Here is a 14,360-nt window from a genome sequence, read left to right as displayed (position 1 = left end):
TATATATGTTTCATACATTGCGGGGATGTTAGTTTAAGTACTTAAGTATATATTTAAGTACTTATGTGTGTGTGTGTGTGTGGTATGTGTATTTATGTATATATGTGTTTTTTATACTGTGGGGATGTTAGTTTAAGTACCCACAAGGGTGCAAACTCAAGTGCCTATGGGAACTGGGCAGGTAACATTAGAAGGGGGCTGAGAATAAACTACAGGGAGTGGCGAGAACTGTGGCCAACAAGAGTGAGTTTGCCTCATCCAAATGGAGCAGCTACTATTCAGCTCTAGTTGATTACTGTCATGAGAAAATGCAGATCCAGTGTTGCCAGAGCTCCTCATTTTTCAGAATATCTTGGTATAGTACGATCTTGGTATATATGAAATCTCTTGATATTTAAATGTTGACAATTAATTCACAGTTTAAAAAATACTCCACAGACTAAACAAAACACAATTAGGTCAGGTATAACCTATGAGCTGCCAGTTTGTGATCTCTGATATGAGTGAAAAGGACTACAGATAATGACTACTCACACCTGCACAGCAATTGATCCTTCACAAAGCCCTTGCACATCCGTTATTTTACTGGCTCCTCATGACTACTCTGAAAATATTACTCGTATTTTATAGATGAGGAATCTGAGGTTCTGAGAGATCCCTGTGTAAACATTGAGTGCTTTATGCTTCAAAAGTTCTTTTAATTATTGTTACCTCCTTCCTTTTCCTGACTGCTGTCCCTAATTCAATGTGGTGGGTTCATTCCTTTTGTACTAACCCCCTTCTCCCTATTTAGTATCTCCTCACAAAGTGAATTCACCTTAGATCTTCCCGATCCTTCTGACAGTTTCCAAGGAAGTTTCCAAACTGGCAGGAGAAAACATGGTCATGGATCTCCAAGAGGAAGTTTTCATTAAACTCAAAGGCACAGGGAAACTGTTCCATTAATTGCCAAATACAATCTAGGAACTGGGTAAAGATAGGGGACACTTCTTTTGAGTCTCCATCCAGATGGCCACACCTAAGAGATGCAAATAAAGGCAAAGAAATACAGTGGTTAGTGTCAGGGATTATACTGTTTGCAGTAGGCTACAACAAGATCACCTTTTGTCTCTGTTGGCAGTGGCAAGGAAACACCTCATGGTAAAATGCCAGCCAGAATCTCAAAGCTAGTTAGTCCCAGCAAACCTCTTAGCCACTGGTACCCTTCACTGTCATCTAGACTGTAAATCCTTTGGTCATCTAGTCTATTTTCTCTTACATCCTCTTTCCAATAGAACTTTCTGCAATGATGGAAATGTTCTATAGTTGTGCTGTCCAATACGGAAGTCACTAGCCATTAAGCACTTGAAATGTGGCTAGTGTAGCTGAGGAATTTAATTTTTAACTGTATTTAATTTTAATTTATTTAAACAGCCACATTTAGCTCTACGTGAGCAAGGACCACATCTATGTTGTTTCCTGCACAGTGCCTGGCACAAAATAGGTATTTAAGAAACATTTATTAAATGCATGAATGAAACCTCATCCCAGAACTGTTTATGTTTCCTCCCCCATAATTCCCTCTTTACCAACCCTACCATCCACTGGAAACGCTATTCCACCGGAAACCAACACAGCATCCTTGGCTTCTATGCTGAACATTTTCTACCTTCTGATATAACTGTGACCTGGCTCATAAGGATACCACCTCTCCTTGGGGCCCAAATCAAATGGAGAACACTAATCATTTCACTTTCCACATGCCATAACCCTAAAACAGGGCAGAGGTGGGTTCTACTTTCTTCTTGCTCCTACTGCTGCTTCCAAACTACTACCCCTTTCATTATCTTAAAAACACTCCATTATAGGTCATACTGTTTAGCTTATTTACCTTCCCTTTCCTCAGTTCTGTCTTCTACCAATCTCTGGGTCACTTCCCCACATTCTCTGAAGAATCTGACTTCTGTCTTAAGTACTTATCTTTGGTGTTGATGTAGATAACCTACACTAGCTTAACCGGTTCCTTAACTAGCCCAAATCCAATATCTTCACTGATCTTTACCTCTACCCCAGTCTCCTGAATCCACGGCCACAGGCTGGTTCTTGAAATCACCTATGAGTTCTTACTCCACCTTTGAAATCTTAATCCCAATATCCCCCTCTGAACACCATATATTATATTTCCAAAGGCTGCTCATCTTCTTACCTCCTCCAGCTTCCATGTCAGGACCTCTCTACATGCCAGATTCCTATGGGCTTCCCTTTCTTCCTTAACCAGCCTAGACTTCATAGTCTGTCCCATCAACTATTCTCTCCGCACTGTCTTCAACTTTCTGGCCTTTCTTGTCTTTATTCTCCTTCAAAATCTAACCACAGATCAGCCTAAAAAGTTATGTTCTCTGCTCCTACATCCTGACTGATGAATAATGCTTGCAAAAATTATAAAACTATATAAATTCAAGCCTTTTAAAGTCCCCACATTGAGCTGGGACTTAATTGCTCCCAAATAATCTTTATGTATGGCCTTAACACCATGTGTCCATCACTCTTACAGCTATTGCAAATTTTAAACTATCCTCTCAAACTCCTAGCCCATTTCACGTCTTCCTTCATACCAGAGTCTATAGTGTCACTGAAAAGATCAAGGCCATCAAGTAAAAAAAAATATCTAACTTCTGCCTCTGAAACTCACACACTTCCTTCTCTGCCTGTCTTTCCATCCAGTCTCCATGAAAGAGGTGTTCTATTTTTTTTGTTTTTTTGCGATAACCTTTTATTTATATAGAATCATAAATTACAAACTATTATTTTGCTCAATCCTTTCAACCACCACGTGAGGCAGACATGCTAGAGGGTATTAGCTCCATTTCACAGGCAAGAATGGAAACACTGTTCCCATATTTAGTATAAGACAGCTGGGATTTAAGCCCTGGGCTTCCATACTCACAACTGCTTTTTTCCCATGACTTTGTGATACATCATTTTAAAGTAATCTGATTTCACGATGCTTTAAACTATAAGAGTAACATCCAGAACGTCTATTGCTGGCAGGTTAACTCTGGAGCCAACCCACCTAATTAATTACCTCATAACCTGGCACATTTTCAGGCACTGTTATACCTCTAACTCAATTTCACAGCTATGTTTGAGGGCCGCATGAGCCAAAATTGCAGCAAAGCTGACCCGAAGGGACCAGGAACACAATGGTCAAGCATATTTCCAAACTTAACCTAGGCCTGGCACATCCTCACCCATTGCTCAGATGGCAAGCTGAGGCAACCACGTGAAGGCCCGCTTAGAAGTGGACACTGATGAAAAAAACACAAACAGTATCAGACTGACTTTTCAAGGTTAACGAATCCTCAGAAAGCCTAATGCTGGTCTACTACATTACCAGCAGGACAAAGGGCGATACTTCTGGAGTCCAGAATATGCAAGAGAAAGGTCAATTAAGCTGCCCGCCAGGTGCCCAAAAAGCCAAATAGCACTGAGTTCATCCATGCCAAATCAAGAAAATGGTTCATTCCTTCCTGATCTTGGTTTTAAGGAGAAAGATGATAATCAGAGAAACCAGGAAATTCCATCCTGAATGCCAGGGGTAAGTGGGGGACGGTGGGCATTCCCCAGACTTGATGGTGCAGGGGCAACACAATCCGCCACTGTGAAGGGGCAAAGCTATCTTGGTCAGCTTTGGTCTTCCACAAGACAATGGAACCAGAGACTAGCAAGATCAGGGCTTGGGCGACCAATCCTGGGAAAAGCAGGACTTCCTCACATGAAGTGCAAAGGTCCATGGGGAGAAGAGTCTATGAACACTCTAAAATTGTAAGCAAAATTTTGAGTACAGGCATGTACCAATCAAAGTGGTCCTTTGTTCTCAAATCCTGATCTAGAGAAAGGGACTAAACCAGTTGCAGACTAGGATAAAAAAGCCACCAGATGCACTTACAGCCAGCCAAGTCTGAGAGCTCTCAAAGCCACCACTGAACACTTGGAACACGGATTCACAGAAGAGGCAACTGAGCACTTGTTTTTGCATTCTCCTTCCCAACTGTATTTCACGCCTTTTCAAAACAAAGCCCTGGGTACCCAGATTCAAGTATGCCCCTGGGCTCGGCCACGTTGCAGGAGTCTTAGGGATCCTTGTACACTGCTTGAGTCATTCATTCACCAACGTTTAACCTCGGGATAGAAGATCTGACAGAGCAGGACTCCTTTCTCCACGGCACGTGCTGATTTCAGAGGTGGCAGCAGCCAAAGTGGAAACCACTGGGATTTTTCCTTGGAACTGGACTGTGATGAGAGGTTCCTGCCATGAGCATAACCGACTGCCTTTTCCCTGACCCTCCCCTTCCAGTTTTTGAAGATACAGTGGAAAATAATCTTCTCTTGAAGATACTTGATAACAATTCCCAAACCAAAAACACATGCTCCCAGTGCACTGTGCTTTCAGACGTTCTGGGTCTAGCTCAGCTGGTGGATGAGCTGACTGATGCGTTCACCCCGATGGCCAGGTGAGCCCATCTCCTTGAGGAACCCCACTTTATTCTTGATTGCGTGACAGGCCACTGAGAGGTGGAAAGGACACAAGAACCGTGGGATCTCTTGGAAATACTTCCCCGGGAAGGCAATTTCATGAACGAGGTCTCCTAAGCAAATGACACCAAACCTCCCCAGGTGCTCTTCGATCACTGCGCTGTCAGAGGGATGGTCTTATTCTTGACCTTGGCTTGTCCATGTTTCGAGATGAGTTCCCGGAGGGACTTCCTATTTGGAAATCCCCTGGTCACATATGGTTCCACCATACACAGCAATTTTAGGCTCTGCGGGGTGACTCTAACAAAGACGCCACTGAAAATTTTCTTTAGGCAAAGTCTTGCGATGGTCTTTTGCACCAGTGAACTCACCCCATTAACCCTTTGGATGCGTACAACAAAGGCCAAGGAACGTTTATCCAGCAATTCCGAGGCATGAGGTTTCACTTCTAGTCGTCTGAGACTCACCCTGTCATGTTGCTGCCACCAGGGATCATGTAGAAATGATTCCAGTCACTTAAACCTGGGCCCTTTTCCTTTCCTCCGCTCCTTCCCTGCCAAAAGTGCCTGCTGTGCCTGGGTGGCTTTGGGGGCTTAGTAAGCCTTCCTCTTTTTCAGTAGATTTTCCGGAACCAAATGGATTTTTTTTCCTTTCCTCTTGCTCCGCCATCTTTCTAGTATTGAGGTGTTCAAACTTATAGCTTAAGCTAATCTTTTCATTTGAATTGGAGCTTTCACCCTCCCTCTCCGGTCTGTTCATAAGACTTACTCTACCAAAAACTGTCTCTTTCATATCTTCAACCTTATCTTATTTAGTATTTCTTCTCAGCACAAGAAATTGCTCAAATCTCTCATCTTGAAATAATCTTCCTCAAACCCATAATCCTATCTGGGTATCACCCCTTCTCTTCTACCCCATTCAGATCCAAGATGCTTAGAAAGAGATTTATATGCTCACATTCTTCTATTCATCTCTTGCTCATGCCTCCATTCACTGCCATTTGGCTTCTGCCTCCACTTTACTCAACTGGTTATCACTAATGATCATTAAAACCTGCATATTGCCAAAGTTGATTATTGGGTTATTCTGAGGCATATAACACTGCTGACTGCTCACTTGATATTCTCATCTATTATTTTTTCCTTTTCCTATCCTTAGATCTATTATTACTGTACTAACCACTCTTTGACAGCCACCTTGACAGACTCCTTTCTTCACTAGACTTTCAGCAGGTGTCACTATTATCCAAGGCTCTGTCCTGCCCCTTGGCTCTTCTTCCTCTATATGATTTTTTGGGTTAGCTTATCCAAATCCATGGATTAAACTACTACTTATATGCAGGTAACTCTCAATCCTATAGACCTCTCTGTCCAGTCCAGAACCGGTGAGCTCTGGATTTGTAGTGAATAGTCTCCCTACTGGACATCTCCTCTTGGATGCCTCATGCCAAATAGGTCCCAAACTGAAACCATCTTTCCCCCCTCAACCTGCCCTATATCATTTAGTACTCTCTATTTCAGTAAACCCAGCTACCTAAGGCAGAAACTTACAAATTCTTCTAGACTTTCTCTCTCATCTCTTGGTTCTGTCAGTCCTACATCCTGAATACCCTTGTATCTCTCCCATTACTTCTATCTCTTTTCAAGCCTTCATTAATTCTGACAGCCTTCTAATTCATCCCCTTGCCTTCAATTTCAATCTTCCACACTGCTGCAAGAGAGATATTTCTAAAATATAGATCTGATCATCATATCATTGCCCTGTTCAAAGTCATCCTGTTTAATGCCTTTATGGCTTTACACACATCAGCCCTAAAATGCTTTCCCCCTTTCTACATAACTCTTACTCATACTTTAGAGCTCAATTAAAATGTCACCTATTCCAGGAAGCCTTCTTTGCCCGGGAATGGATAAGATTCCTTTATTTATGTTTTCCTTTGTCTTAACACTTACCATACTATACTGTCATTACTGATTTCCTTTTCTTTAAAAGAAGGGACAGGGACCATATCTCATTCAACTTAGTCTTCTCAATATTTGACATAATGAGTGGCCCAAAGTTTGTTGATGAAGGAAGAATAAATGGAAGGACCCAAATGGCTACAGAGGGGCAATCAAATGAAATTAAATGAGTACACATCAGTGAGGGCAAATAAGACCAGATTTATAACATCCCTGAGGGTAAAATTCACATTTTATTTGCCTTTCGGACCACCTTACTGTCTGATATAGTGTACAACACACTGTTAGGTGGTAAATATTTATTGATTGTTCTGGTAAACATGGGTAAAGCCTTAGTGAGGCTGGCTTATAGCAGACATAAATAAATGTAAGCCCTTGCCCCTACCCCTTAGTAAAAAACAGAAATCTGCACCTGCTTCTGAAAAAAAAATGACGAAGGGGAGGAGGTGAAAAAAAATGTACCTGTCTCTTTTTCTTAAAAAAGGTTAAAAGGTACACTGTCTGAAATACTAGTCTCTATATCTAAATGCCCTCCTCATCCTCCTATTCTGCCTATCAAACTCCTATTTATCTCTAAAAATTCATACTTAAATGCCACCTACTCCTGGAAGCCTACCTTGATCTCTTCATGCAGAGTTAGGCACTTTTCCCTGTGTGGTCTGTGATGCCTTGTTCTTCCCTGAAATATTTAACAATTTGATATAATTGCTTGCACTCCTTGAAGGCAAAGATGATATTTTGGTTACCTCCGTAGCCTCAGCGCCCTAGAACAGTGTCTGGAATATTTGTTTCTTGAAGAAAAGAGATGTCATGTTCAACTTAATATTCCCTCCTACATAAGAGCATACTGGGGTTTTGATAAAACTCACCCTAATGAACCTTCCTCCTTCAAAATAAGGGTATTTTTACCTTTGGGAAAACTTGTGGCCCATGGATATCCATTCCTTCTCTATCAGGATCTTCATTTTATACAAAAAGAAGAGTTTACATTAGGAAAATCATAAATTAATGATACACATGAGAATATCAAAATACTTAGCTGAAATGGTTCAACTGATCATAAAGTAAAGTTATTTTCCTAAATGATAACTAAGTAAGTAACTTGGATTTCATTTACAAGTCTATACAGGCTGTCTTCAAATTTCAGATACTCTCAGGAGAAATTTATTCTGGATTTGTATCCAGTGTCACATTTCTTTTGGTGTGGCAAGCCATTGAGCCATAACTAAATGCAAACCAGATAAGTATATTAAATTCAACCTTTGAAAAACAGGAATCTAAAGGCAGAATTTGGGTTTGTACCAATAACAAAACTATTTTTAATTATTAAAAAAATTTCCAAAGAAATGAGGAAAAATCACTATTGTGAGTTCTGTTTCTTAGAAAGATCAACTAAGAAGCCTTGGATTCAGTGTAAAAAAATAATCATGAGTCTGGCATTCAAACAGCTGATATGTTAAAGATGATGTGCCTATCAGACAACCTATTTATTAATAAAAGTCAGCAATTCAGCTTTGTAAACTTTTTGAGCTTTTCCCATTTCTTATAGCAGCCTCTTACATATAACTTACCCTCTGATAGGTAAGAAATATGTTGAATGTACAACAGAAAGTATATAGAATGTACACATCTCATTTAATGGAATGAAGCTAAATTGAAAAACAGCTATTTTTATAGATTTAGAGCTCATTCTTGTAAAAACCAAGTTAGTTGAGAGTTCTTTGTGATTTTTTTACAATCTGTCATTCACACAAAGTAAAATACAGTCACTCGCTGTCTTACCATGAGTCCTTTGAATGTCCTATAAAATGGATCTAAGAGGATGCTGGCCACCGAGCAGACTTGTGCTGTGCGGTCCCACCCATCGGAACAATGGACTAAGACACTGGCTTTTTCTACCTTCACTGCCTGTGAAGATGAGGGAAAAAGTACCATAAGCAACCTTTCCATAGTCTGCTGTGTTAATAAAGAATTGTCAAATACTATCCCTATGGTACAGAGAAGGTCTTACTGGGTTTCTCACAATCTCAGCATCCTCTATGGGGAATGAAAAAGAAAATAATGGAGTACAAGAGAAGGAGGAGAGCTTACCTAAAAGGAAAAGAAAATCAAAAGGAACCCACGATGCAGGGTAAAAAGAACAAGGGGAGTTCTAAATTCACAAAACTTCTGAAGATGACGAGAATCAATTCTTGGAGGGAGGAGTGAACAGGAGGAAGAATTCATGCTCAAAAACACAAGACAGCTCTGCATTCCAGTCCCAGATCTGATAACAATCTCCTCTAGCCATTTAGTCTTACTAACATAAATTCTTCCAACTTAAGATGGAGGGGCTTGCCTGTCTTAGGTCAGTTTTTGTATAATCAGAATGATATAAAGATCTGGGTAGTTATTCAACCTGGGCCATTTTGGCAATGATAGATTTTGATCATTTATTCATTCTAACACTTAATTGCATACCCCTATGTGCCAGGTATGTGCTAGGTATTAGAGATACAAAGATGAGATTCAGTTCCTGTCTTCGAGGAGCTCACAAACTAGTCAGGGTGACCAAAGGTAAGTAAATAATTATAATACAGTGGAAAAATTACTACTATAAAGTAATGTGTAGTAACTATATCCTTTTGCAGAAGCCAGGGAAGTTTGAGCCTTGAAGGAGTAGGACTTCCTCAGGTGAAGAAGAAGGACATTGATTAATTCACTCATTCATTCATCCATGGACGTAGCCAATAATTACTGAGTGACTGTACAAGAGGCACTATGATATGCACAGGGAATAAAAGGAGACAAACACTTAAATGAATGACTGAAAACTGACAATACACAAAACAGTAAAAGTCCATACCAGGTACAACAAAGATACAAAAGATAACCAGAGAGGAGGAGATAACTAAAGTAGGTTTTCACAGATGAATAGGCAATTGCCAGACTGACCAGGAGGAAAGGACATTTGAGGCAGGGGGAACAACCATGACAGCATGTATACAGGCAAGAGGTATGGCATAGGGGAGGAATGGTTAAGTAGCTTGGTAATGGCTGAGGCTAGGCTGGGAATGAGAAGTGAGGAGAGACAGAGCTGGCCAGGAAAGCAAGGGTCAGACTGACCAAGTGTGCATCTTATCTGCTGGCAATAAGGAGCTGAAAGCAAAGGAGTGCCATGATCAGGTATGTATTTTTGAAAGACAGCTCTGTGGCAGTAAAGAGAATGGATTGGGAGGACATGAGTTTGGATACAGGAAGATTAGTCAAAGAGCTACTAAAATCATGAAAGGCTATAAGTGCCTGAAGGTAGTAAGGTAGTGGAGAGAAGAGGGATGCCACGTATGACAATTTAATAGAACATAATGAGAGAATGGATATGGGATGAAGGAGAAGGAAGAGTCATGGATGACTCTGAAATGTGTAGCTTAGTAACTAGGTAGATGGCAGTACCACTAGTTTGAGTAATGAGAACAGAACAAGAAGCAAGTTTTAAGCAGTAGTGGGGGTAGGTAAGAAGATATCAGTTTTGGCCAATGGTAAGTCTGAGGTAGTTGAGGGACATCTAGTGAAAAGTCCAGTGGACAATTAGATGTGTAGGTTTGGAGTTCAGGGGAGGGAAAGATCTGAGCCAGAGTATAGATTTTACCACTAACTGAATAGAGATAATAGGAAAAACTGTGTGCATAGCTGATACTGTCCAGGCGGAGACAAAAAGTGAGAAAATACTTTACAAAGCAGTGATCTTTAAAGGGGAAGTAGAGGAAGGAGGGCTATTACAGGAGTCAGCCTGTGAAAATGAAGCCCAAAAGGTAGAAAGAAAGTGAGGAGGGTGTAGTTAAAGTTAGGACTACAAAAACGTTCAAAGAGAAAGTGGTCAATAGTGCCAAATGCAGCAGAGAGGTTAAGATAAAGATTAAAAAGTGATCTTTAGATTTGGCAAGTCAAGGTCATTAGTAACTTCAGCAAGAGCAATAGTAATGGTATGGAAATCCGATCACAGTGGGTTGAAGGGTGAAGGGATATGAGGAAGTGCTAACAGAAAAGGCCAACTACTTTTAAGAATGTTCTAACCAAGAAGAAAGAGGGCAATAGCTAGAAGAGGGTGAGAAACGTTCTTTTTCTCTAGAAATGAGAAAATATTTGAATATACTTTTGAGGCAAGAAGTCAGTCAAAAGGAGTAAGTTGAAAATGTAGGAGAAAGAGGACTTGACAGAGCTAATTCCTTGACGAAGTAGGAGGGGATAGGATTTAGAGTATAGGTAAGTGAATAGCCTTACACAGGAGACATGGGATACCATGTCCTCTGAGATAGCAAGGAAGAAGGCAAGAAAAAAGTTGGTAAGAATAATAGTGGGAAGATAAAGTATCACCTTGATTTTCCCATGAAGAAGGAGACATGTCTGAATATGTGTTTATAGAGAGAGAAGGTAACGGTGGCGTAGTTGGCTTGAAAACAAGGTAAAGATTAGGAATACCTCCTTGGTGGAACAGGACTGGGACCCAACCAGAGACATATAAAATAACTGTCATTTTAAATATTTAAAGTAGCTACTTTAAGTAGCTAAGTTCTACTATTTTAGGACTTTAGCTAAGATTATAGACCATAAACCTATGATACTACCAATTAACATGTCTATGGGATTTATTTCTTTGCAGCAATACTTAGCAGTTGGGGTGTAAGAGCAGACAATGACTGTCACTGGCAGGACAGGTAGAGTGGAAGGATAAAGGGCAATGTAGAATGGATGAGGTACTACACCAGCAGGCCTTGGTAAATAGGGAAGAAGATGGAAGAAGTTTGGAAAAAGAGGAGCTGAAAGTACAGGGGTCTCCACGATACAGAAGAAATATGCTAACTGGAATAAGGGTGTGAAAGCTGGAGTATAAAAGCTCAGAGAACTATAAGTGCACAATGTTTGATATGTTATACATGGACATGCAAATCTCCAGGGAAGAAGGAAGAATCAGGATGGAAAGGAAGGTGGTAAGGCCATTCCCAAAGTCCTTAATAGAGGAGGGAAGGTAACTAGGAGGGATACAGGGTAGTATGGCTGAATGAAATAGACCTGAAAGGTGGAAGGAGTTTTGTAAGGAGCAAAGAGAATACTGAATCTGCCCTGGATCCTATGGTTGATGGCATGTGGGACAATGAGTAATCTTCGTAGTTGAGTGCAAGAAAAATGGTATTCCTAGAAGGGTAGTCAGATTATAGGTAAGAAAAGAGAGAGAGGGAGGAGCCAAGATAGTAGATGAGAAAAGCCACCAATCATAGTGTCTCTGCAAAAAAGACAGATTTTATAAGAAAGTGAAAAAAATAAACTAGGAGGAAAACATAGATCGGGTGAGGATCGGAAGGAAGGGTGCCTGAAACTACAGGAGACTCCATGAGAAGACGTAGCGGAGGAGAACTGGAAAAAGAAAGGTCCCCGAGAGGCTTGGAGACCAGCGACAAGGGTAGGTGGAACACATAACTTTCCCCTCCCTTGCATCTCGGACTGTTGGTGGGCTCCTGAGCGGACGGAGAGACCTGGGGACACCAGCCCAGAGATGGCTGCTAACAGTGAGCGGTGGCCTCTTGCGTTCAGGGCACCAGGCTCCCAGCTCTCTCGGGGCACCTCCCCACGTGCAGACCCAAGCCTATCGGCAGATGCCATATTGCTCCATTCTCTCCTTCCCTTTCCCTACCCGTAGGTGCCCAGAGAGACAATTTAGCCATCACACGGAGGCATCTCAAAGGAATGGGACCTTTCCTTTTGGAGCCCTACAGCAGACTGAGGGGTACTCAGACTGCGAGCTCCCTATGTGCCAGCCCTCCCAGGTGCTGCTTGCCTGGGGACTCCAGGAGAGTGGGGCAAATCCCAAGGTGGAGTGAAATCGATCCAGCTTGGGCACCCTGTAGGTGATTGGAGACCAGCACCCCTCCCCTGGCAGGGTCAGGGATTGATCTCCAGGGTCCAGGGGACAGGCCTGCAGACCAGACCCTGTACACTCAGGTCAGGATTGCACTGCCCCGGGACACAGAAGAGAGATCTGTGAAAGAGCCTACTGAGAAGTGTGTGCCTTCAGGGGCAGATCAGCGTGCCGGAGCAGCAACCCTCCTCCCAAAAGAGGGCTGTGCACCCAGCTCAGGCTGCCATCCTGGGTAGGAAACCTCCCGGCCCATGTCACAGCCAGGGAAGATCCATTGGCCTGAGGTCCTGCCTGCTGGCAGAGGCCTGGGAGAGGCCGGGGAGTGTGGGAGGTTGGAGGGGAGTGAGACCTGCTCCAGAGTGTGGGTATCGGACAGCCCCACACCCAAGCCCAGATTTTTCAGCTGAGTGGAGCCATTTCATCCCCTCCCAACAGCTTTGCACAGAAGCAAAGAACAGACCTTTGACCCCTGCTAACAGCATTTGTGGAGCCTGAGGGTAGGCTTACCCAACAGAGCCCTGCCCAGACTCACTCCCGGGACCTGCCCCCATTGAGGTTAAGAATAAGGACACACCTGAAAGTCCCAGGGCCCCACCCACCACCTGAGGCACAAGAGGGTCTCTCCAGAGGAACAAGAGTTGGCTACAGGACCCAAAAACAGCACTGCAGCTCGCTCCTCCCTGCAAGTGCCACCTACTGACTGGGAGGTCATCCTGCACACCCTTTTACTGCATCTACTGATTCATCATAAAGGGTGCAGTCAAATCTCACCCACAAACACCACCTACTGGCTCAGAGACTAAACAAGGCGTGTCATTATCCAAACGAAAATCTAAAGGCAAGAAGGAACAACTGATTCAGATGGGAAGGAACCAGTGAAAGAACTCTGGAAGTATGAAGACTCAAACGGAAAGCACACCCCCAAAGAAGAACAACGGCTCCATAGCAATTGACATTAACCAAACTCAGAACATTAAAATGACAGAAGAAGAATTTCAAACATGGATTGTAAGAAAACTCAATGATATGCAAGAAAAAATGGATGACCAACACAAAGAAATCACAAAAAAAATGCAGAACTACGAAGAAAAATTCACTAAAGAAATTGAAATATTCAAGAAAAATCAAACCAATCTCCTGGAAATGAAGGACTTATTCAGGGAACTACAAAACACAGTGGAAAGCCTCAAGAAAAGGGAGATCAAACAGAAGAAAGAATCTCAGAGATTGAAGACAACTCCTTCCAATTAAATAACTCAGACACAGAGATCGAGCAGAAAATTAAGAGAAAAGAAATAAGCCTACAAGAAATGTGGGATTATGTGAAAAAACTGAACCTGAGGGTGACAGGGATTCCAGAAGGTGAATAAGAAAACACGTAAGGGCTGGATAAGCTATCTCAAGATTTAATAGAGGAGAATTTCCCAGGCCTTGCTAAAAATCTAGACATACGGGTACAAGAAGCACAATGGATCCCACGGAGATTCAATGCAAATAGGAAGACACCACGTCATGCAGTCATCAGACTGACCAAAATATCCACTAAAGAGGCCCCCCTACGAGCTGTAAGGTGAAAGGAACAAGTAACATACAAAGGAAAGCCCATCAAGTTAACTCCGGACTTCTCAACTGAAACCCTACAAGCAAGAAGAGACTGGGGCCCCATTCTCACTCTTCTGAAACAGAATAATGCCCAGCCTAGAATCTTGTACCCTGCAAAACTAAGTTTCATATATGAAGGAGAAATAAAGACATTCTCAGATAAGCAAAGACTGAGGGAATTCACCAAGACATGACAAGCTCTCCAAGAAGTACTCAAAACAGAATTACACAAGGATCAGCACAATAAACACTCTTGAATGTACAACCACTCAAAAGTCAAAGATCAAAGGCTAGTTTCCACAATGGCTCAAGAGAGAAAACAAAGCAACAAAACACAACCCAACAGAATGAACAGTAATTCACCCCACCTATCAGTTCTCTCAATAAAT

The 14,360-nt window shown here is 42.0% G+C and overlaps 1 protein-coding gene across 1 annotated transcript in view; it reads right to left on the bottom strand.

Moving 5' to 3' along the window:
- MTMR8 (myotubularin related protein 8) overlaps nt 1-14,360 on the bottom strand; it is a 134,440-nt gene that overhangs the window by 27,798 nt on the left and 92,282 nt on the right. Inside the window, exons 9-11 of the mRNA XM_012643218.1 lie at nt 8,259-8,384; nt 7,386-7,435; nt 818-1,018 (exon numbers count right to left, since the gene is read on the bottom strand). Coding sequence (XP_012498672.1) covers nt 818-1,018; nt 7,386-7,435; nt 8,259-8,384 — 377 coding nt within the window. The remainder of the gene's footprint in view (nt 1-817; nt 1,019-7,385; nt 7,436-8,258; nt 8,385-14,360) is intronic.

This window comes from Propithecus coquereli, unplaced genomic scaffold (assembly GCF_000956105.1).
Source record: "Propithecus coquereli isolate 6110/MARCELLA unplaced genomic scaffold, Pcoq_1.0 Scaffold101, whole genome shotgun sequence".
Lineage (NCBI taxonomy): Eukaryota > Metazoa > Chordata > Mammalia > Primates > Indriidae > Propithecus > Propithecus coquereli.
The sequence above is the reverse complement of the archived record's forward strand: the minus strand, read 5'-3'. Positions and strand labels throughout refer to the sequence as shown.